Source organism: Lactuca serriola, chromosome 7, assembly GCF_051521515.1.
Source record: "Lactuca serriola cultivar US96UC23 chromosome 7, Lser_US96UC23_V15, whole genome shotgun sequence".
NCBI lineage: Eukaryota > Viridiplantae > Streptophyta > Magnoliopsida > Asterales > Asteraceae > Lactuca > Lactuca serriola.
This window is the reverse complement of record NC_136414.1, coordinates 184,864,754-184,890,709: the sequence shown is the minus strand read 5'-3', so window position 1 is coordinate 184,890,709 and position 25,956 is coordinate 184,864,754. Positions and strand designations below refer to the sequence as shown.

Here is a 25,956-nt window from a genome sequence, read left to right as displayed (position 1 = left end):
GACACGATGTTTTGAGATAAATGATACATGATTTTCTTTATGATTATGGATGACTTATGGTTTTATTATAAGTTTCAAAACAAAATTTTTGGACCATATTTTTAGAAAGTATATATATATATATATATATATATATATATATATATATATATATATATATATATATATATATATATATATATATATATAGTATTTGACACGATGTTTTGAGATAAATGATACATGATTTTCTTTATGATTATGGATGACTTATGGTTTTATTATAAGTTTCAAAACAAAATTTTTGGACCATATTTTTAGTAAGTTTTAATATATATATATATATATATATATATATATATATATATATATATATATATATATATATATATATATATATATATATATATATATATATATATATATCGAAGGGATGAATTGTCATAATGAGAAACTAAAAGGTAATTTAATTTATAAAAAATGATAAATACAATTTTATAAAAGCTAGAGGTGTTAAATATTTTATTCTGAAAAATGATTTAATTCACAATTAAATGAGCAGGTAAATTTTAAAGCACCAAGCATACATGTGGGGATAAAAGTTTAACTTGAAGTATTGTCTATTAGTCTATTTAACTAAATAGCAGTAAGTTATTTATTTATGATGCAAATTTATGAAAATTGAGGGATTAAATTTATAATTGGAAAAAAATTGATTTAAGAAAAGAAATCAGAAGATTGGGTGGATTGTAATGTATGAATGATAAATGAGAGTGGTAGAGTGTAATTTGGAGTATAAGTATATAAATAAGTAGAAACTCATATGAGAAGGTAAAAAAAATGCTTGTAACACAGTGCATTCGAATCCGTGTCAACTATAAACCAATTACTGGATTCAACGAACTAGACCAAGTGGTTTTTATCGTTTAATTGAATATATATATATATATATATATATATATATATATATATATATATATATATATATATATATATATATATATATATCCTAATCTAATAAAACGATACCAAATCGCCACGTGGCAATCAATAAGCTCCACCCCCCCCCCCCCCCCCGCAATTTTTCCCGCTCAAAAATGAAAGTTAAATTCCTTATTTGCCCTTTGTTAAAAATAACTATTCTTCAATACTTAAATACTTAATTTACGGAATTCATATTTAAAAATCACGTAAAAGCAGGAAAATTTTTACAAATATTTTTCGTATATATCTTTACATAAAATAAAATCAATATCAGTTTTCGGAAATAATAATATATACAAATTTAGCACTCAAAATGTAATCACCTAAAAGATAATGAAACATCTTACCTTAATTTTTCGGATTTTAAATTTCAACTATTCCTATTCCAATAAACCTGCATTAAAAATCACATAAAATCAGGAAGAATTTTCAATTAAAAGATAACAGAACATCTTACCTTAAATATCGTAAACATCACCGTTCTTTCAGTTTTTGAAGTATATATCCACCGGTTACTTGGATATATGATATTCTGCTTCATATTCTTCCTGTATCGACTGCATCTTTGAAATTCTGCTTCATCAAACTTCAACGCATAAGGTTAGTTTTTATTCTATCGTGATTTATTTCTGCATTTATTTCCTTCTCTTTCATCTTCTTCATGGTTTCTTTATCGCATCTCAGTATTCCTGAATCATCATATTTTGCTGGATATAATATATCTAATATTGTAGTGGGATTCTAAACCGTTTTTCTTTTCTGTTTTTATTCTACTATAAAGGATCAATGCAATTAGCATTAAACATTCAATTCATCCTTCTTTTTTGGAAATAATATAGCAAATAGCATAATACTTTGCTGGAAATTATAATTTTTGCTGCAAATAATATAGCAATTAGCATAATGTGATGCTAAACTGTTTTTTTATTCTGTATATACACAAAGTACTTTCCAGAAAATAATAATAAAATAACAGACAAAAAGAAATTGTAAACACGTTCAAAATTTAACAATGTACTTTTATGATGAATCAGGATAATATAATAATAATAAAAAAAAGTATGTTACTATTTCCTCAATTTAACCCTTTGTTTTTTTTTTAAGTTAACATATTCATCTGCTTATTTAAGTGAGTCAATTCACTCCTTTTCTTCTTACTTTTTGTGTTGGGTTTCATGAGCTAATAATTAAGGTTGTGTTATTGATTTTATTTGTAAAAAAAATTAATAGAATCAGAAAAAATCATTTTTTAATGATCGTACCTATGTTTAGCATTATTGTTGTTGTTGTTTAATTTTATTTATTTTTTTATTTAACTAATAAACCTTCCAAGTATGTGAATAGTTGTTTTTAGTTGTGAAAATTTACTAAAATTGTTTATTTAAATCATATTAGTTAGTGAAAATATCATCATTTGCACGTGTAGTGAAACAACATTGCCCATGTATGGAATTATTTGATGATCATGATTTGCACATGGTGATTGTTTTTTTTTTTTAAAAAACAAAAATCCATTGTATAGCATTTGATAATTGTTCTATAAATTTGCCTAAAAAATGATACAGTGTTGGATGTAAGGTAAAATACTGAAATATTATTGTCTAAATACATATTTAACCGGTTACACTATTAGTCATTACAATTACAATTTGGATTTATTAGTGATGTTTGTCATTTTTTTTCTGTGCATCTGTTACACTCCAAATCCAAGTATTCAAGAAACATATATTTACTGTTTTTGCTCTATTTCTAACTTGTTAAATGTTTACAAAATTATGTTAGGTCCTATTTCTACCCATGTCAACTTTGTGAATGTATATATTTTAGACAAAGTGAATGTATTTTTAACAGCATTTGAAACAATAATGTTTTCAATCTATATTTGTGCTGTAATATATGATGTAATATGTTTATAATTGTTTGCATTTAATATTAACTGTTTAATAATACGCTTTCAATTTATAATGTAAAGCGCAAAATTGATAATAATTTCAATATGCTATCAATTGTTCGCAGATAATGAATATCGGCAATAAACTATATCTAAAAGACATTGAACATATTGCTGATGATTCACATCTCAAACTACGCGTGTTAAAGATTTGGAATTTTATAAAAAATAACCACGTTTTATCGATTAAAATGATCGTCATGGACGAGGAGGTTAGTTAACTTTTTTAAACCTACTAAATATTACATATGTTTCAAAGAATAATTTTTTTGTTTTTGTTTTAACAGGGTACAAAATACCAATCTCGTGTTTTCCACCAAAATTTTTCAAGATTTCGTGACCTTTTAAAGGAAGGTGAAAGTTATATCATTTTAAAACCAAACTTGGCGAGTGTTAAAAATGGTTTTAGTGTTACCGGTCAGAAACAAACATTAACTTTGGATTGGAAAAGTATCGTAAAAAAATCTGATGATTTTTCGGGTCCCGTTAATGGTTTTGTGTTTGCTGATTTCAACTCTATCATCGAACAGAAATGCCCAAGAGACACATTATTTGGTTAGTTGTTTAATTTTATTCCATTCACTTTTATAACTAAAAGAAATAAATTATAAATGTTAGTATTTCACTGATTCTTATATTTTTTTATTTTAAAATTGTGTAGATGTTATTGGGCTAATTGTCTCATTTAGGCCACTTGAGACAACCAATCCTAATCCATCAAAACATTACATGAAGATGACTATTAGCAACTTAGAGTGAGATGATATTTATTTCATTTATTTATTATTTTTAGTCATATTTTTTCATACTAATTAAATTAATTTTTTATTTAGGTCTGTACACCTCAATGTCACTATATTTGGAAGTCAGGCACATGAGATGTCACATTACCTGAAAACTAACACCACGATTACTTGTTTTGTTATAGTGATGCAGTTCGTGAAACTTAACGTTTGGAATGGTTTGTATTTTATTACTTAATTTGTTTTCCAATCTACTTTTATTGACTAATCTATTTTCACAGGAATTGGTCAAGCCCAAAGTCATTTTGATGTAACCAAAATGTTCATTAATTCAGATATTGTTGAAATTAATGAGTTTAAGAAAGAGTTAGTTTTTTAATTTTTATTTAAACTTATTTATGTTATTATATTTATTTAGATGAATACAATTTCTTATATTTAATAAATTAATTTTAAACATTGCAGATTGAAGGCTAATAACAAATGAGGTATGTCTGAAAAAAGCATTACTACACTCCCAAGCTACTCTACCTCTTATATAGATGATTTTAAAGGCGATTTCCCTTTAAAAACTGTTTGTGAGATCACAGAACCACTTAAGGAATATGTTCTTTACTTTATATCCTTTAATTTTATTTGAACATTGTATTTTTTTTTTAATTTTACATTTTATTTGATATAGGAAATGAAATTTCTATTAGTTGGTTCCATCGTCAATATAAGACAGAATCTACCTTGGTATTACGATGCGTGCTACAAATGTGGAAGAAGGATAAACAATGTGCCCAAAACCAATCTTTCCTATACTGCTGTAACAACCTGAAATTTTCGTACCACTTCTTGTAACTCTTTTGTATTTCAATTCAAGCAACCAATCGTCATTTTCAAATTCGATTCCGATTTTCTTATTTAATTAAGTCATTAACTTGTACGTATCTAAAATGACTTAATGGGTGTCTTAATACAATTAAGAATCATTTTAACACCCCATATTAGTAATCGGAATATTTCTAGAATCAATCACATCGGGTTACGACAACTCAATCGGGTACGACCAAAAGCCTCGCCTAACGCCGGTATCGGGTAGAATTCCTCCGTGTCAAAAACTTAGACACTATATAATGTGTTCTAAGCCTTCATTTGAAGCTTTTGGCTTCATCTCACTACTCTCTCTCTCTAACCTCTCTCCTCACTCTAAATTAAGGTCCAAAATCAAAGATTTAAGGCTCCAAATCATAGAGGTAACCTTCCTAGCTTGTTATTCAACCTCTTAGGCCTTCAAATCCGGAATTAAAATGAGAATTAGGACCTGGAACATGTGTTTACAGCCAAGGAATAAGCTTGGGCCGTAAACACACAATAATGGGGTTTTTGAGCCATTTAACCCTTCCAAATCATTGTTGGGACTTAGATATGACTTTAAGGCTTACAAACCTGGACTTGGAACACCCTAAACATACATTTTGAGGGACAAACAAGAGTTTACGGCCAAGACATGTGCTTGGGCCGTAAACTCCTCAAACATGGGGGATAAACTCATTTTTACATGTTAGAATGCCTTGAAACTTAACCAATAGCCTTGTGGTAAATCCTAGGACCATCTAAAAATAGTTTGGGGACCTTAAACACATAAAATACCCTACATATGAGAGTTTACGGCCATAGAACACTTATGGGCCGTAAACTCCTAAAAATATGTTGAATGGTGCCCTAAATTCATAACAACGCTTGGAAAATTAACTAGAATCACATGTGATTGTTCTTTGTACCTCAAATGAATTATTCTTGACCATAGTAGAGTTTACGGCCGTAAACTCCAAGTTTAGGGCCGTAAACTCCCTTTTAAATGGTATAAGTTCTTTTAATCAATTCCAAGGCATTTTAGAAATCCATTCCAACAATCCCCATGTCCAAATAAACCATTAAACACTCAAAATCACACCAACATGAGTTTACGGCCGTAAACTCATGTATGTGTGTGTTTTGTGGCTGTAAACTCCCTTAAATGTTTACTCTTGGGGAGTAAACTCAAATCCTAAGTCCCTAGTACCAATACACGTCCGTACATGTCACCCGGGTCACTCCACACACTCGTTTTGAGGTGTTTAACCTCGTTGGAGTGTAATGTTCCATAAGATTAGTGATTGTAAATCTAATTAGTTATATATGGACATTATTACATTTTACATAGGGACATCGCGAGTAATCATGCCCCGAACCAACGTCTAGTGTCCGAAACCGTCGCATTCCCGAGTCTGGTGAGTTCATACCCCTACCCTTTTTCACTGTTTTTAGGGGGAACACAAGCAAATTACAAGCGATTACTTGTACTCCAAAACTCGTTTTCATATGTGTGTTGTACATATTATATGCTTTTAACACTGATTGGTACAATTGATAACCGTTTGAACATGCAGCTCACGTAAACATATTATTTGTGAAATGGGTTTATAAACTATTATGTTTGATATATTTCACAAATGGTTTTCCACATTTTATTAGTTAAAAGCATGACATTAGAACATATGAATATAAAACTTGTACACTGTCTTATCCTCGGTAACACTCCACACAGATATGCGAGTGGAGGATTATAATATTATTACTAGTAAATTTGTTATTCCTGTATGATTGGAGACACGTCCTCGGCGAACACTCCACAGAGATACGCGAGTGGAGGACTACACCCGTAACCAGAATCTCTGGGATTTAGAGAGCGTGACTTGAGTGTATAGATCTATACGGGGCTGACTACCCCACACCTGGCTGCTAGCTACAGCCGAACCGAAATGGTTCAAGGGTGACGAAAGTCATAAGGATGTGGACTACTTATTGCCACAGGTTTAGTCTATCGTATGGTTATGGAACTCGCAATTAGGATAATAGAGATTTACTTATAGTAATAATGAACAGCTTTATACACTTCACAAGATAACCAGAATTCAGTATACATCTTTTACAATGGTAACCAACATTCAGGAAAGCATGGGGCTTTCCTGGGGAACATATACATAACTAGAAAAGTGTAACAAACGGGTTAACCTTACATCTTTTACAATTGGTAATTTACATACAGGAAAGTATGGGACTTTCCTGGGAATCCATTGGTACATAACCAGAACAGTATAAGAAAACAGATAACATAAATGTACATTTTCACAAGGGTAAACATGTTTTCAGTGTACAACTTTACTTTACATATTATGAAACAACAATCAACTATTTTAAGAAAATATGGGATTTTCTTGGTGTGCGTAACATTTTCAGAAACAGAAAGGATTACGAATATTTTCACAAAACAAAACCCGCTTATGAACTCACCAGCGTTATGCTGATTTTCAAACCGCTTGTGTTCTCAGGTCAACGTTAGAACAGGTACCGAAGATCCTTTCTGCTCGAAGACGGAGTGCTCAGAAGACCCGTTTCATTTTGTTCATATATATATATACTATGTATCACAACTATACACTTTACTTTTGAAACAATTGTAAAACTTTTCTATATGTAATGTAATGGTTGTTCTACTTTAGTTACTATGTGCATTGGATTTGATACTCAACGTGGAGTCAACCCCGGAAATGTTTCCGCCTTCGGTTTTCGGGGTGTGACAGGTTGGTATCAGAGCCCTTTTTTGTAGTGAATAAAATATGCCAAACCTTACATGGTATAAAACAATAAACACTAAAGGGCCTAAGTGCTCTGAAATAAAAGTATTTTCAAACTATAAGTATTTTCAAAAGTATACAAGTATACCGAACCGTCGAAATTCGTAACTTCAAGTAGAACAAAACATAAGTAAATGGGTGTTGTGTACTGCGGTTAAACCTTGGCAGTTATGTAATCGTGTCTAGGATCAATATAGCCTGGCCAACTATATTCATTCGAGACATGGCCAACATGTGTTTGGGAGTAACTGTGGTATGTGACATGCCTAAAACTTACCCTAATACCACAAACATCGAGCCAGTGTAGTAGCGAATCATGAAATACTATGGGAGTATTTCTCGAACCAATCCTTTGTAGAAATTCTCGTTCATGTATAGATCCTCGATCATTCTGTTAGCGATAGTTTACCTGCTTTAATAACTTTTCCTGCCTTATCGCTTATTCGGAATATATATTTGTCATATCTCTCGATTCAATTCAGAGGACTTATCATCCTCTTATTCTTGATCTTATTAGATCAAGATGCCTCCCAGAAAGAGACGCAGCTCAAAAACCAACAACCCTCCGCCACCACCTCCTCCTGAAATTGACCCCGTGGTATTTCAGGCAGCTGTTACCGCCGCGGTGGCAACTGCTATGTCTCAATTGAACACCGGTGGTTACGGTGGTTCAGGAGGTGGTACTCAAGATCAAGAAAACAATTAAGGACACCGAAAGGAGGGTTCCTATAAGGATTTCAGGAATGCAAAACCAACATCCTTTTATGGCACTGGAGGTGTCATTTCCCTATCCCGATGGTTCGAGAAAATCGAATCCATCTTCGAAATCTGTGCCTATGCTGAGTCCGATAAGGTCAAATTTGCAGCCTGTACCTTCAGTGATAAAGACTTGACTTGGTGGAATGGCCGAGTCAAATCTTTGACCCTCCCTGTAGCCAATGCCATGGGCTGGGACGCCATGAAAGAAATCCTCCTTGCCGAATACTGTCCCCGTGATGAAATCCAGAAGCTAGAGCATGAGCTTTGGAACCTGAAGATGAAAGGTTCCGACATTGCTGCATACACTTCCCGATTCGATGATCTTGCCCTTCTTTGTCCTGGTTTGGTCACTCCTGAAAGCAAAAATATCGAGAGGTTTATATGGGGGCTAACCAATCCAACAAAGGGTCATGTCTTAGCTGCTCGCCCGGATACATATGATAGTGCTAAGACTTTAGCCCAAGCCATAATTGACCACAGTAATGATGTCGAGGAAACCACCACTACTCCTGAGTCGACTAAAAGCAGTGGTGAGAAAAGAAAATTTTGGAAGAAGAAGAAGGGTTAATCTTCCCAAGGCTCCTCCAAAAGAAAACAAACAGTATCAGTCCATGCTGCTACTACCCCCGTTGCTGCTGCTTCTGTCGCAGGATCCACAACTCCAACTCCTACCAGCCGGTATGCTGGTAATCTTCCCCTCTGTGATAAGTGCAAGTATCACCACAACCCTGGCCCCTGTCGAGAACTTTCTTTTACCAATTGTGGTAAGAAGGGGCACACGGTCCGATTTTGTAAGGCTCCAACTCAATCGGCCAATCAATCTTCGGGAGCGGGCATTGGTCAAGCCTGCTACAACTGTGGTGAAGCTGGGCACTTTAAAAGGAACTGCCCCAAAAAGTCTACTGCTGAGAACACCGGAAGGGTCCTCGCCATGGGACGGGAGGAAGCGGTCGCCGATCCCACTGTTGTCTTGGGTACGTTCCTTCTCGACAACTCATATGCTCATATTCTTTTCGATTCGGGTGCTGAGAGGAGCTTTATTATTCATGCATTCAAACATAACCTAAAACATAATTCCCAACCTTTAACTGAAACGTTTACCATCGAGATGGCTAACGGTGAGAAGGAAAGCGCTAACGAGGTGTTCGTAGGTTGTACTCTTACCCTTAACGACCATTCGTTTCTTATCGATCTCATGCCGGTATCCATAAAGAGCTTTGATGTCATCATTGGCATGGATTGGTTGAGTCCCAATCATGCGGATATCCTTTGTTTTGAAAAAGCCATCCGTCTCAACCTTCCTTCGAGTCAAACTCTTGTAATCTATGGCGACAAACTTAGTTCCAACCTTCATATCATTTCCTGCATCAAAGCTCAGAAACTCCTGCGAAAGGAGTGCATTGCATTCTTGGCCCATGTAATCAACGAGAAACAGGAAGTTAAAGACCTCACGAGCATCCCTGAAGTCTGTAACTTTCCTGATGGGTTTCCCGAAGAGCTTCCAGGAATCCCTCCCGAGCGTCAGGTCGAGTTCCGTATTCACCTAATTCCTGGAGCTACTCCCGTAGCGAAGTTTCCGTATCGCTTAGCTCCAGCAGAGATGCAGGAGTTATCCAGTCAACTCAATGAGTTGCTCAGTAAAGGATTCATTAGACCGGGTTTCTCGCCCTGGGGAGCTCCGATTCTGTTTGTCAAGAAGAAAGATGGATCCTTTCGAATGTGTATCGATTATCGCGAGCTGAACAAGTTGACTGTCAAAAACCGATATCCTCTTCCGCGAATAGATGACCTCTTTGATCAACTTCAAGGAGCCAGTTATTTCTCCAAGATAGACCTTCGGTCAGGGTACCATCAGTTACGAGTTCATGAAAGTGATGTATCCAAAATAGCTTTCAGGACTCGATATGGACACTACGAGTTCGTAGTGATGCCCTTTGGCCTAACCAACGCACCGACGGTGTTCATGGACCTGATGAACCGGGTGTGTCGTCCTTATCTGGACAAGTTCGTCATTGTGTTCATTGACGACATACTTGTCTACTCCAGAAGCGAAGAAGATCACAAACAATACTTGAGACTAGTGTTGGAAACCCTTCGATCCGAGAAGTTGTACGCAAAATTTTCCAAATGCGAGTTCTGGATTCGGAAGGTAACTTTCCTCGGTCACGTGGTAAGCGAGGAAGGTATTCATGTAGATCCTTCCAAGATAAAGGCAATAGAGAATTGGTCAGCACCGAAGACACCCACAGAAATCCGACAATTCTTGGGTCTCGCTGGCTATTATCGAAGATTCATCCAGAACTTTTCCAGAATCGCCAAACCTTTAACCACTCTAACACAGAAAGGTGTACCCTTTTGTTGGAGTGATAAACAAGAAACTGCATTCCAGACGCTGAAGAAAGCCTTGTGCAGCGCGCCTGTTCTGTCCCTACCCGAAGGGACAGAGGACCTCGTTGTCTACTGCGATGCGTCTAATCAAGGCTTAGGTTGTGTGCTTATGCAAAGGGGTAAAGTAATTGCTTATGCTTCTAGATAGTTGAAAGCACACGAGGTCAACTATACCACACACAACTTGGAACTAAGAGCCGTAGTCTTTGCATTGAAGATTTGGAGACACTACCTCTACGGAACCAAGTGCACGATCTTCACTGATCACAAGAGCCTGCAACACATCTTTGATCAGAAAGACTTGAACATGAGACAACAGCGATGGGTAGAACTACTTAGTGATTATGAGTGTGAAATCCGTTACCATCCTGGCAAGGCCAATGTAGTAGCAGATGCCCTTAGCCGAAAGGAGAATGCAGGCCGTAAAGTGAAGAACCAGACGACGACCATTCATTCCAAACTACCCATACAAATCCGAGAAGCCCAGCTAGAAGCCCTCAAACCCGAGAACATGTCAATTGAAGCCTTAAGAGGAATAGAAAAGAAACTTGAGATCAGAGGTGACGGAGTCCACTGTTTCATGGATCGAATCTGGATTCCCAAGTTCGGAGGATTCAAAGAGATAGTTATGGAGGAAGCGCACAGAACCAGATACTCTGTTCACCCGGGCTCTGACAAGATGTACTTAGATCTCAAGAAACAATATTGGTGGCCAAACATGAAGGCTGAAATAGCTACGTTTGTGGGCAAATGTCTGACTTGTGCCAAGGTAAAAGTTGAACACCAGAAACCCTCGGGTCTGCTCCAGCAACTCGAGATACCCGAATGGAAATGGGAGATGATTACCATGGATTTCATCACCAAACTACCCAAGTGCTCGAGTGGGTACGATACTATTTGGGTGATTGTCGATCGTTTGACAAAGTCAGCTCACTTCGTTCCAATCCAAGAAACATACAAGATGGAAAGACTCGCGCGGATTTATATCCAAGAGGTAGTCCGACTGCACGGTGTACCTGCATCCATTATCTCTTATCGAGATAGCAGGTTTACCTCCCGATTTTGGCAATCTCTTCAGAAAGCTCTTGGAACCAAACTAGATATGAGCACGGCATATCATCCTCAGACAGATGGACAAAGTGAGAGAACAATCCAAACTCTGGAGGACAAACTTAGGGCATGTTTCATTGACTTTGGAAAGTCGTGGGACGCACATCTATCCTTGATCGAATTCTCGTACAACAACAGTTATCACACCAGCATTAGGGATGCCCCGTTTGAAGCCCTATACGGTCGCAAGTGCAGATCCCCTCTGTGCTGGGCCGAGGTGGGGGATACACAGCTAGCCAAGATTCGAGTCCCCGACAGTGCTCTCACTGGTCCTGAGATCATCCGTGAAACCACCAAGAAGATCATCCAAATCCGGGAACGACTGAAAGCCTCACGCGATCGCTAGAAGAGTTACGCTGATAACCGTCGGAAACCACTGGAATTCCAGGTTGGAGACCATGTCCTGTTGAAGGTCTCGCCCTGGAAAGGCACTGTACGCTTTGGTAAGCATGGGAAACTTAATCCGAGGTACATTAGACCTTTCGAGATCCTCGCCAGGATTGGTCCGGTAGCCTATAAACTTCGTTTACCTCACGAGCTCAGTAACATCCATCCCGTCTTCCATGTTTCAAATCTCAAGAAGTGCCTATCCGATGAAACCCTAGTGATTCCGTTAGACGAGATCGAGATCGATGAAAAGCTCAACTTTGTGGAGGAACCGATTGAAATCATGGATCGAGAAGTTAAACATACAAAACAAAGTCGCATCCTGTTAGTGAAGGTTCGCTGGAATGCCAAGCGGGGACTGGAGTTCACTTGGGAGAGGGAAGATTCGATGAGACAGAAGTATCCACAACTCTTTCTAGATCCATGATTTGTATTTGGCTTGTATCTTGTCTTGAATTTCGGGACGAAATTCCCCCTAACGGGGGGATAATGTAACAACCTGAAATTTCCGTACCACTTCTTGTAACTCTTTCGTAGTTCAATTCAAGCAACCAATCGTCGTTTTCAAATTCGATTCCGATTTTCTTATTTAATTAAGTCATTAACTTGTACGTATCTAAAATGACTTAATGGGTGTCTTAATACAATTAAGAATCATTTCAACACCCCATATTAGTAATCGGAATACTTCTAGAATCAATCACATCGGGTTACGGCAACTCAATCGGGTACGACCAAAAGCCTCGCCTAATGCCGGTATCGGGTAGAATTCCTCCGTGTCCAAAACTTAGACACTATATAATGTGTTCTAAGCCTTCATTTGAAGCTTTTGGCTTCATCTCACTACTCTCTCTCTAACCTCTCTCCTCACTCTAAATTAAGGTCCAAAATCAAAGATTTAAGGCTCCAAATCATAGAGGTAACCTTCCTAGCTTGTTATTCAACCTCTTAGGCCTTCAAATCCGGAATTAAAATGAGAATTAGGACCTGGAACATGTGTTTATGGCCAAGGAATAAGCTTGGGCCGTAAACACACAATCATGGGGTTTTTGAGCCATTTAACCCTTCCAAATCATTGTTGGGACTTAGATATGACTTTGAGGCTTACAAACCTGGACTTGGAACACCCTAAACATACATTTTGAGGGACAAACAAGAGTTTACGGCCAAGACATGTGCTTGGGCCGTAAACTCCTCAAACATGGGGGATAAACTCATTTTTACATGTTAGAATGCCTTGAAACTTAACCAATAGCCTTGTGGTAAATCCTAGGACCATCTAAAAATAGTTTGGGGACCTTAAACACATCAAATACCCTACATATGAGAGTTTACGGCTATAGAACACTTATGGGCCGTAAACTCCTAAAAATATGTTGAATAGTGCCCTAAATTCATAACAAGGCTTGGAAAATTAACTAGAATCACATGTGATTGTTCTTTGTACCTCAAATGAATTATTCTTGACCATAGTAGAGTTTATGGCTGTAAAATCCAAGTTTAGGGTCGTAAACTCCCTTTTAAATGGTATAAGTTCATTTAATCAATTCCAAGGCATTTTAGAAATCCATTCCAACAATCCCCATGTCCAAATAAACCATTAAACACTCTAAAACACACCAACATGAGTTTACGGCCGTAAACTCATGTATGTGTGTGTTTTGTGGCTGTAAAATCCCTTAAATGTTTACTCTTGGGGAGTAAACTCAAATCCTAAGTCCCTAGTACTAATACACGTCCGTAGATGTCACCCGGGTCACTCCAAACACTCGTTTTGAGGTGTTTAACCTCGTTGGAGTGTAATGTTCCATAAGATTAGTGATTGTAAATCTAATTAGTTATATATGGACATTATTACATTTTACATAGGGACATCGCGAGTAATCATGCCCCGAACCAACGTCTAGTGTCCGAAACCGTCGCATTCCCGAGTCTGGTGAGTTCATACCCCTACCCTTTTTCACTGTTTTCAGGGGGGAACACAAGCAAATTACAAGCGATTACTTGTACTCCAAAACCCGTTTTCATATGTGTGTTGTACATATTATATGCTTTTAACACTGATTGGTACAACTGATAACCGTTTGAACATGCAGCTCACGTAAACATATTATTTGTGAAATGGGTTTATAAACTATTACGTTTGATATATTTCACAAATGGTTTTCCACATTTTATCAGTTAAAAGCATGACATTAGAACATATGAATATAAAACTTGTACACTGTCTTATCCTCGGTAACACTCCACACAGATACGCGAGTGGAGGATTATAATATTATTACTAGTAAATTTGTTATTCCTGTATGATTGGAGACACGTCCTCGGCGAACACTCCACAGAGATACGCGAGTGGAGGACTACACCCGTAACCAGAATCTCTAGGATTTAGAGAGCGTGACTTGAGTGTATAGATCTATACGGGGCTGACTACCCCACACCTGGCTGCTAGCTACAGCCGAACCGAAATGGTTCAAGGGTGACGAAAGTCATAAGGATGTGGACTACTTATTGCCACAGGTTTAGTCTATCGTATGGTTATGGAACTCGCAATTAGGATAATAGAGATTTACTTATAGTAATAATGAACAGCTTTATACACTTCACAAGATAACCAGATTTCAGTATACATCTTTTACAATGGTAACCAACATTCAGGAAAGCATGGGGCTTTCCTGGGGAACATATACATAACTAGAAAAGTGTAACAAACGGGTTAACCTTACATCTTTTACAATTGGTAATTTACAAACAGGAAAGTATGGGACTTTCCTGGGAATCCATTGGTACATAACCAGAACAGTATAAGAAAACAGATAACATAAATGTACATTTTCACAAGGGTAAACATGTTTTCAGTGTACAACTTTACTTTACATATTATGAAACAACAATCAACTATTTTAAGAAAATATGGGATTTTCTTGGTGTGCGTAACATTTTCAGAAACAGAAAGGATTACGAACATTTTCACAAAACAAAAACCGCTTATGAACTCACCAGCGTTATGCTGATTTTCAAACCGCTTGTGTTCTCAGGTCAACGTTAGAATAGGTACCAAAGATCCTTTTTGCTCGAAGACGCAGTGCTCAGAAGACCCGTTTCATTTTGTTCATATATATATATATATATATATATATATATATATATATATATATACTATGTATCACAACTGTACACTTTACTTTTGAAACAATTGTAAAACTTTTCTATATGTAATGTAATGGTTGTTCTACTTTACTTACTTTGTGCATTGGATTTGATACTCAACATGGAGTCAACCCCGAAAATGTTTCCGCCTTCGGTTTTCAGGGTGTGACAACCGTCCCCGGCAAGATGGAAGATAGTGTTGTAATTAAGTGTAAAAATGCAGCTTGCAACGATTCGAATTTTCATACTGTTATAAAGTATACACATACCTCCATTTATATTGATCATTTCAATCATTCAACAAAAATAATAAACTAATCTAATATTTTTTAGGTATATAATTCCAATCAACGTACAAGATCATACTGGCACCGTCGGATTCACTCTTTTTTATAGGGAAGCAAAAAGATTGTTGGATATAAGTGCATTCAAGTTGAAAAAAATACATGAAGAGGTATAGTTTTTTATTCATATTTTTCTATCAAATAACATTTTATTTGTTTTAATATATTAAACAATCTTCTTACAGGCTGGTGACAGTTTGGAACTATATCCAAATCATATGAACGTCTTGAAAAACCGCAAATTTGCGTTTCTTGTAGATGTTACATCCTACAATGTCACCAACTATAACAATATCTACACCGTTGTCAAACTTACAGAAGATGAGTCCGTTGTTTTAGAATTGGAAAGTAAACTAGAACTTATGGTAAATAATGTTTTAATGTTCAATATTTATATTTATTTTTTATTTACATACATAACGTTTTACATATTTCCATATTATTTTCTAGAGTGTTCAATCAGTGTCCTTAAATGAAGTACCCCTGGAATCAGATGAGGTCGTTCAAAATGTTCAAAAGGTATGTTATATTCTCATATTAACTTTTATTTATATTTAATTAGATCGCTTGTCAACTTATGTTTTTTTAATTTAGGATGTCATATCACAAACGGATGAGAATTTTACTCCCTCAACAATTGATAAATCATCCGCAACAAGTCCATTGAAAATATCAGGTGATTTGAAGCGCAACCTCCATGACATTTATGATGTTGATGGTGGAGGTGATTTGAGTTCAATAAAATCTAAAAGAAAATCAATGGGAGAGGTAAACCCACTTTTAGTTCCAAAAGTGGAAAAGTGAGTTGTTATGGTGATGACGTTTATGATCTAGAAGATGATGGTGATGCAAATTCTATAAAATCAAATACAGAATCTTTTGGTGAAGATACTCCAGTTTGGGTGCCAAAAGTGGAGAACTGAGTTGATTATGATTTTTAAAAACAATTATTAAGTTTGGTTTTGTTTTAAAGACTATTTCGTTGTTTCGTTCAAGTATTTTGGGGACTTTCGTTTGTTTTTATACGTTTGTTTTGTTTATTTGAAGTGGTTTAACAGTATATTTTTACTTATTTGACACTTTCACTTTAAAATTTGTTTGTATCACAATTACACTAAAATTAATCTTGGAAAATAATATGTTTAAAAACAGTTAAATTTAAATTCACAACAAGCAATGTACTTGTGTACAAGGGCATAACGAATAGTTTTTACATTGCAATTGTTTGTTTTTCTGTTTATGTGGTATACTAAAAAAACTATCATTATTTCTTTTTAATAGAAAAGGACAATTTTGCCCTTATATATGGACCGTTTTACCAAATAACTTATTTCATAATATAGCGCCCTACTTTTCATAAAAAGCGACATAAAGGGCAATGGACTAATAGGAATGAACCAAAAAAAAGGCAATCAACTATAAGGCGACATAAAACATACCAGGAGCATCAACAAGGGCAAAAAGGCCAATAAACCTCATATGAAGGAAGCAAGATTCATCCGAAACCAAGTATACCAGGTTCTAGCAAGAAAAAGACAACAAAATCAAGTAGTAAACAACATAAATGAAGCCATCCAACACAAAAGGGAAAAACATTCCAACTTATAGGAATGAACCAAAAGGGCAAAACAGTCCATCTAACAGAAACATCATTATTGCAGTTTTTTAGCCAAATGGCAAAAACTTCAAATTCGTATACAATATAAAAATAAAAATAAAAATTTGTTATTATTTGTGGAAACCACGGGTAAGAATAAGATATTGATAATTAAATATTGTAATCACTAATCAAAGACTTCTAAAAATTTGGATAGACTACCGATAGCAATAGTAGTATAATGCTTAATTAAGAAAAAATAAAAAAGAAAATAGACGTAACAATAAGATAGTATTTTACACAAGCAAAACCAAAATGTGTGAAACTTTTTTGAAGAAAAAAGCATTATATGTTGCTAATTTCTATATTTCCTCAACTTCCTTTGTGCCACCATATAGTTTTGTTGTATAACATATGGTCATATCCCAGTTATAATAAGCCTATAGTTAGACAAAATAAAATTAGCATATGTTAAGAAGATAAACTTAATTATACTCACATTCAATTTTTTCTTACTTCATGAAGGGTAGGGTTTATATTGGTAGCTATAACATAGTTTTGGCAAGGTTCTTCAAGTTAAGCAGCTTTGGAAGGTGTATTAGTACCTCACACTGTACATGAGATAATGCAGCAACTCCGGTCCATCCATTTATTGGGTATGCAGCTTGAAGATATATCAAACAAACAAAAACTTGTCATTTTTTCTAAAATAAGCGCTTAACATTTTTTTTCTTTTATCAAGTGTTTTTTAAAGAAAATATTATATGACAAACTAACAAAACTATTATATGAATACAAATATTTTTTGAGGTAAATAAATATTTTAAATATGGGAAAATGACTTAAAATGGTAATTATATTTTTGTAAGAACATTGTTATTTATTGCAATTTGCATCAGGTGACCATGTCCAGAAAGAAGGAACTTGCTAAGAGTTTTGGATCTCCCTTTCTGGTATTTGATCATAATTTGGAAAAATTCATGATTAAAACAATTTTCCTATTCCATAGCTATTTACTTTTCATTATTGCAGTTTTTTAGCCAAATGGCAAAAACTTCAAATTCGTATAAAATATAAAAATAAAAATAATAATCTGTTATTCTTTGTATTTAATAGAAAAGTGTAATTATACCCTTTCCTATTAATCTTGCCCTGTTCCTATCATTGTTTGTTTTTCTGTTTATGTCGTATACTAAAAAACTATCATTATTTATTTTTAATAGAAAACGACAATTCTGCCCTTATATATGGACCGTTTTACCAAATAACTTATTTCATAATATAGCGGCCTACTTCTCATATAAAGCCACATAAAGGGCAACGGACTAATAGGAATGAACCAAAAAAAGGCAATCAACTATAAAGCGACATAAAACATACCAGGAGCATCAACAAGGGAAAAAAGGCCAATAAACCTCATATGAAGGAAGCAAGAATCAGCAGACATCCCAAACCAAGTATACCAGGGTCTAGCAAGAAAAAGACAAAAAATTGAAATAGTAAACAACATAAATGAAGCCACCCAACACAAAAGGGAAAAACATTCCAACTTATAGCAAAACCAAAAGGGCAAAACAATCCATCTAAGAGAAACACCAGGTCAATGGTTTGTAATCTTTATCAATCATATAATTACTTTTCAGATATCTGTATCTACTTTTTAATCAAATATGATAACATAATAAATAGTTTTTTAGTTTCTTTTGTTTTGACTAAATAAGAAAAATGTAAGGTACAATAAACAAATTAATAAGTTTTAGTTTCCAAATACAAGAATTATGCATAATACTAAATATATATTGTTTTCAACACACGGTGGTTTTTTTTAATATGAAATTATTTTTGTACAAATAAAATTTTAAAATACAATCTAAATTAAATAATATTAACAAATATCACAAAAAATGAAACTTCAAGGTATTTTTTTTATTTACTCGTATTAATATAAATCAGTGAATAATTTTGCACAAAATTAAGCCTAATGTTTAGCAAATTCAAATTTCAAAATTTTAAAATAATACTCACACAATATGAAATTCAAAACTTTTAGCAAATTGAAAAATACCTGATTGTGTTTCCATTCTTAATCGATTTTGAGGTATTCTTTTGAAGTTCTTCAGTTTTCGCTAATATCTTTATAAACAAGAGTTCTGCAAAAACAAAACCAGGTAAATTTCTTCCCAATAATGTATGTTCTGTTAATAAAACCTAAGATTCACAAACAATTGACCATCTCTTACCTTCAATCTTGCTGTCTTCAACCCCCAATTTTTCGTTTCTTCAATCTCTGAGTTCGACATCGACTATTTATTGATGTAAGTCTCTAAGTTCGACATCGACTTTGGTTGTAAGTTTCTCTTCCACATCTCTTACCTTCGTCACTTCCTTCATCGACTATTAATTGATGTAAGTCTCTATGATGATATCCTCTTCCGAATCGTTCCACATTCCATTTCAAAACACCCGATAATATGTAACTAATCGCATCCTTCTCATTTCCTGATTTTCGAGAATATCGACACAAATCGTTCTATGTTGTTTAATCGTCAAGGTTCTGACCTACATACACATTCTGAATGATAGCTCCATTTCATTTTTTGTACGCCACAAACGAGATTTGTAGTCAATTGGATAGATATGTTTAGGGCTACGTTTAATTGTACCCATCCATTCGTCATTTCTTTCTTTTTCGAATACCTAGAAATGGAGAAATGTAGATTCGTATGTTAGGTTTGGGAGGTTAGGGATGTTGCATACGTGGCTGCCAATTTTTGAAAATAGGGGATATTAATGATAAATTATACATTTCAAAGTGTATAAAGTAAAAAAATTATTAACCTATAATAAATCTATGACTATAATGACAATACTAAACTGCAATTCTATATTACAATTTATAATTTAAAAAAAAAAATAGTGGTATTGATGTATATAATATTGATGTACAAATCATTTTTAAGACAAATGATTTAGTGGTATTGTCATTATTTTATATTTAGGTTTTATTGACATAAAAATATTAGATTGTAACTACATTACAACTATGGTCCCACTTATATTATATTTACTTTATTTATTTTTTCAATGACTTTCGTCTAATTTTAAATAATAAATTCGGTTGTGTTGTTTTATTAATTATGTGCATAGCATTTATTTTTTTAACTGAATTGTGTTAATTGTTCAGAACGCAAGCAAATCATGAAGTCGGTTAATTCTAAAAAGACTAGAAAATTGAATACTTTTTACTTAGAAAATAGACAACACGTTAATTTGTCTGCTACATCAATCCAACAATCTTCAACCGCTACTAATGTTCTTTCTTCAATTAACAACGGTATGTTTATCATTTACCATTTTTTAATTTTATTTTTACATATTTTTTAAGTTCTTTGTATATTTTTTAATAACATAAAAATATGTACTATTATAACACCAACCCGTATTAACATGACAAGAAAAAACAAATATGTTATCTGCTTCGTTGTACGTTGAATCTTCATCATCTGGAATATTTTTTAACAAAGGTTACAAAGGTACATTTATTTCTTCACTATTATTAATATTCTATATCAATACAATTATCTACCTATTGTTAACTTTATATCATATGCTTATATTTCTTATGCAGAAAAAAAACAACCATATCTACTACTTGCAAGCAAAAGAGAATAGAAGACGGAGAAAATTATATTTGGATAATAAGCGATTGAAGACAACAAATATAAGATTCAGCATTCTAAATCCATCAACTCCACATGTCTTAAAAAACATGGATAGCTGTAATTTTCTTATTAAAATCAACCACGTTTTACACTTCTTTTAACTGAAAAATACAATACATAAATTCTCATCTTTTTATGTTATTACCCTATAATCTTATATAATTTTACCTTCTTACCTATAATCTTATATAATTTTACCTTCTTATTTTGTTTTTTACGTCATGTCTTCAATTTTTTATAATATATTTTTTTGCAGATCAATTTAAGAGCGTTGGTCTTCAAAATGAAAATGTTCATTCATATAGATCTCGAGGAAATGAAAATACGCCCTTACAATTTTCTCCTTCATACATAAATGTTAGAACTCCGTTATCTAACATTACACATGGTAATAATTTTCTTTTTAAATTTACTATGATGCATTCTCTAATAAATTTATAATCTTTTTTTTTAATATACTATTATTTGTTTCAGCTAACATTGGTTTCAATAACTACCCAACTTCAACGTTAGCAAATAAAAGTAACTACTCTGTGCTTTCAAAAGATATGACATCCAGAACTGCATCTACAATATGTCAATCTTCATCATCGATCATGTTAAATCCAGGATGTCATAAATTAAAAAAGAAATCGAAACATTTATCTCCTATTCCATTAATTGACCTGACAGCAGATGTAGAAAATATACATGAGATCGTATCTGAAAACTTAATCGTTGGTATTTCCAAAGGTAAACAAAAATATATCCATTTTTATTATTTTTTACAAATCAATTCCTATATGGTATATATTTATAAAGTTAGTATTATATTAATAACACTTAATTTTTTTACAGAATATTTGGATCATGGTGATCAGATTGTTGTATGCCAAACATGTCGTGCAAAGTTATGGACAAATGAATCCATTAGAGGCAAACAAAAAAAGAGCACAAATTTTTTGTTATGTTGTGGTTATGGCAAGGTTCAATTACCAGATTTAAAAAAGGCACCACCAACTTATGAAAGAATGTTTCAATCAAACGATTGTAAAAGCAAAAACTTCAGGAAAAATATACGACGTTACAATTCAATGTTTTCTTTTACATCGATGGGTGGTAAGATTGATTCTTCAATCAATAAAGGAAATGCTCCATACATTTTCAGACTTGGTGGCCAAAATTATCATCGTATTGGAAGTCTTTTACCAGCAAAAGGATCGCAACCAAAATTCTCTCAGTTATACATTTATGATACTGATAATGAAAATTCAAATAGGCAGAGATGTTTTCGGTAAATTTTCATTTTTCTTATTCATACTCTATTTTAATATATATATATATATATATATTGCTGATGTTATTTATATTTTCCTTTCATATAGTGGGGAAAACCAACAATCTACATCATTTGATAATGAAATTATTGAAGAATTGAAGGTCATGCTAGATTCAAATAATGTCTTGGTTAGCTCTTATAGAATGGTAAGAGATGCTTTTCAGAAAAATCCTCACGTTGATATGAAGTTAAGAATTATCGGGAAAAGGAATCGTGATGGAAGAACATATAACCTACCAACTGCTTCTGAGGTTGTAGATTTAATGGTAGGTGACATTTCAGATTCGATTGAAAATAGAGATATCGTTGTTCAAACAAAATCGGGTTTTCTACAACGTATCAGTGAATTGCATCCTTCTTACCTTCCTCTCCAATATCCACTACTATTTCCATATGGGGATGATGGTTATAGTGTTGACATTCTTCATAGAGGAATTACAGATACAACCAACAGCAAGCGGGCGACATGTACAATGAGAGAATTTTTTGCTTTTAGAATTCAAGACAGGGATCATTCGTTCTCACTGATTCTTAATTCAAAAAGGTTGTTTCAACAATTTCTGGTAGATGCGTAAACTATGATTGAAAGTGAGAGATTGCATTACATACGCAGACAACAACATGTTCTTAGATACGAGTCTTATGAGAATTTACGTAAGCAAAAAGCTCAAGGAGCTACAAGTATCTCCAACGTCGGACAACGTGTGATATTACCTTCATCATTTACTGGTGGTGCACGCTATATGCTTCAAAACTATTTGGATGCCATGTCGTTATGTAAATGGTATGGATATCCTGATTTCTTCATAACCTTTACGTGTAATCCCAAATGGCCAGAGGTGAAAAGGTTTCTTAAGGATACTTCACTTCAACCAGAAGACAGACCTGATATACTATGTAGGTTGTTCAAGATCAAGCTTGATGCATTTATTAAAGACTTAAGGAAGAATCATATCTTCGGCATAGTTCAAGCAGGTATTTAAAATTAACTTATTTCATAATTCATGAGATTAAAAGCTTTTTATTTCATATTTTTAACATTTTGCTTATGGTCTAACCATATTTTTTTGTGCAAAATATTTTGCAGTTGTTTATACAATTGAATTTCAAAAAAGAGGTTTGCCACATAGTCATATATGTCTATTCATGCATTCTGACTACAAGCTACCCACTGTTGAATTAATCGATCCCATAATATCCGCCGAAATACCAAACAAAGATGAAGATCCTGAATTGTATTCACTTGTGAATGAGTTCATGATTCATGGTCCATGTGGAGCTGAAAATTGTTGGATTAGTGTCTAAGTCCATAACTATTTTAGTATGTACTTGACCCGATGGTGCATGGTCCTTTTCGGTTGCCTTCACCAAAGCAACTTGATAGGATGAATTATGGAGAGAAAAGATTAAATATGATTTATTAATATATTATGGGAATAATATATTAAAGGAGAAATCATATTGTTTAATTAATATTAGTCAAGAATTAATTGGTAATTAGTTTTGTGACTAAAAGAGATTAATTAAACTTAAGGGACTGAAATTGTAATTATAAGATAATTGCAATTTGGGCTATGGATTGTCTAAAATTAAGGAGTGGACGAATTCTATGGGGAAGCCCATAAGGAAATCGTCCAAGGCCTTAATTAAAGGAGTCTATGGGTTGCTTGGGGCTTAAGCATCCAAATTAGGGTTTCCTTGTTAGATAACCCTAATTGCCTCACTATATATAGAACCCTTAAGGCTCAAAAACGTGGACTAGCAACCTTCTAGGGTTTTCACACGTTTTGGGCAGCCTCCATCCTCTCTCTTCTTCATCCTCTTGCTTATGGTGTTTGTGAACCATTAGAGGAGTGACACTTGTGACTCTAAGCCTTCCAAAGTCAATTCAAGGAGGAATTGGGATTGTTATTGCTACATAACAATCAAGGTAACATTATAAACTTATTCTAATATCTAATATGATTACTTGTATGCTAGAATTAGGGTTTATGGTCTTGGATTCAAAGCATGTACAATAGAGAAACCTAGATCCAAGCATTAGGGTTTGTATGAGCACATAGGATGTCTTATGACCAAAACCCATCAGTGGTATCAGAGACTAGATTGGTTTCTATTGTATTGATGCTTGATATAATTGGAAAATTCGATTTTTTGGATTCTAGAGGCTGGACTCGCCAAGTCCATGGCTGAACTCGCCGAGTCCATGCAGACTCGACGAGTCAACTCGTCAGATAGGCGGATTTTCGGGATTTTTACCTATTATGACTTAGGATAATTGCCATAATTTTTTAAACTTAATAAAATTCGAATTTTGTTAATCCCTTATGATTATCCTTGTCAAAATAAAAGATTTTGGTCATCTAATTAGATAATTCTTACCTTATTTGATATATATTAAGTTATGGAAATTATTTGATCATTATCTTGCAAGAATTTGAACTGGATCTAATTAGATAACCACCAATTATAGTTAATTGCCTTATTTGAATTATGTGATCTAGAATATTCTTGACAAAGTTTGGAATAGTTTCAAATTAATCCCTTTAGGTTTTATATTTTAAATTTGAACCCAAAAGTTTTGTTGTTTTGAAATTTAAATAGTTAAAACCCTAATGTTTTGAAAAAGGTTTCAAGACTTGCCCTCAAGTTTTGGAATTTAAATTTTGAATTAATAGTTTAATTTTGATGTATATTTAAATTCTAAACCCTAATGTTTTGAAATGTTTCAAAACTTGCCCTCAAGTTTTGGAATTTAAAAGTTGATTAAAAGTTTAATTAGGAATGTTAAATTCTAAAACCCTAGTAATGTTTTGAAAAGTTCAAATCACTCCCTTATGGTTTTATTAATTAATTAAGATGTATAATTAAAAGAGGTTTAATAAATCCATAAAAGTTTAGGTTAACAATTTAATTGAATTAAAAGTATAATTGTTAAATTAAACCACCTAGTATTTTAAAAGTGTAAAATACACCCTATACTATATATATAACATTAAAAGTCTAACATTATATATGTATGAGTAAAAGTCAGTCTTACCGTTAGTAGGCCTCATTCACGAAGCTAGTCTATAAGGGGTGTTTAAGGAAATTGCCTATAAAATGGCGATTGAATGGGTATCCACTCTTACCCACCGCACTCTTGACTAGTGGAGGGTCGTTAGCCGAAAGGGTAGGATAGGACGAAACCTTCCATTATAAGTATAATGAATTATTAAAGTAACTAAATGTTTTCATAAAATTCCCAATCTTAGTTACTTAGGCAAAAGTGAATTGATGCAATTCCATGAAATTACACTTTGTGCCCTTGCAAAGACGTTAGTGGAGCGTGTGTGGTTTACCGGCACACTAAATGGTCTAAGCAAAGGTAGCAAAAGGTGACTCAATGTTTGTCATAGTTCGGTGGAGCGTGTGTGGTTTACCGGCACATCGAATAGGTGACTGTAACATGTGAGGGCACCATGTAAGTTTGCATGGTTATTCACACCCGCTTTGTGATCCTCGACATCCCAGTCACAAACAAGAGGGGCATATCGAGATTTAAACATGCCATTGAAAGTTCAATGAATCTCAAAGGATCTAGGAGTTTTCATAAATTTAAAACTTAAATTTCTTTTTCGTTTTTCATGGTGGAAATTAGTGAATCGTCATTCACTTACCTTCAAATATTCTGCAACTAGATTACGGCATCCCTTTTCTAGGTTGTAGCGTATTGTGTTGGGTCCTAGCCTTGGAATTTCATTTGGGTGATCTACCAAGGACTCAATCTATCTACTAACTTGAATTCATTTTTCTCCCGTTTTGTAGATGTCAAAGTTCGACAACTATGGTCTTCTCAAATCCCGTGGAACAAGCATTC

The 25,956-nt window shown here is 34.0% G+C and overlaps 1 protein-coding gene across 7 annotated transcripts; it reads right to left on the bottom strand.

Moving 5' to 3' along the window:
* Positions 1 to 1,155: 1,155 nt before the first annotated feature.
* Positions 1,156 to 19,795, bottom strand: LOC145061611 (uncharacterized). 7 transcript variants are annotated; one of them, XR_013687264.1, is made up of 7 exons: positions 19,298 to 19,795; positions 19,123 to 19,207; positions 18,438 to 18,526; positions 17,663 to 17,721; positions 16,900 to 16,981; positions 1,421 to 1,549; positions 1,156 to 1,357 (listed from the first exon to the last, which is right to left on the bottom strand). XR_013687264.1 is itself a non-coding variant. In XM_079009144.1 (6 exons), exons 3-6 carry the CDS (start codon positions 18,502 to 18,504, stop codon positions 1,552 to 1,554), a joined length of 309 nt encoding a protein of 102 aa, XP_078865270.1. In that variant the 5' UTR covers positions 18,505 to 18,526; positions 19,123 to 19,207; positions 19,298 to 19,794; the 3' UTR covers positions 1,536 to 1,551. The 7 variants fall into 7 exon arrangements, 1 of the variants encoding a protein (XP_078865270.1); XR_013687263.1 differs by having other exon boundaries at positions 17,557 to 17,721; positions 19,298 to 19,793; XR_013687262.1 differs by lacking the exon at positions 1,156 to 1,357 and having other exon boundaries at positions 1,536 to 1,652; positions 17,557 to 17,721; positions 19,298 to 19,789.
* Between the last annotated feature and the right edge of the window lie 6,161 nt (positions 19,796 to 25,956).

What these genes read in the sequence shown, in the direction of transcription:
- LOC145061611 (XM_079009144.1), bottom strand. Translation starts at nt 18,504, where the DNA reads ATGTCTGCTGATTCTTGCTTCCTTCATATGAGGTTTATTGGCCTTTTT. An exon ending in TTCCCTTGTTGATGCTCCTG is followed by an intron (nt 17,722 to 18,437) that starts GTATGTTTTATG and finishes TATATCTTCAAG; the next exon opens with CTGCATACCCAATAAATGGA. An exon ending in TGCCCTTGTTGATGCTCCTG is followed by an intron (nt 1,653 to 16,899) that starts GTATGTTTTATG and finishes ATGATGATTCAG; the next exon opens with GAATACTGAGATGCGATAAA.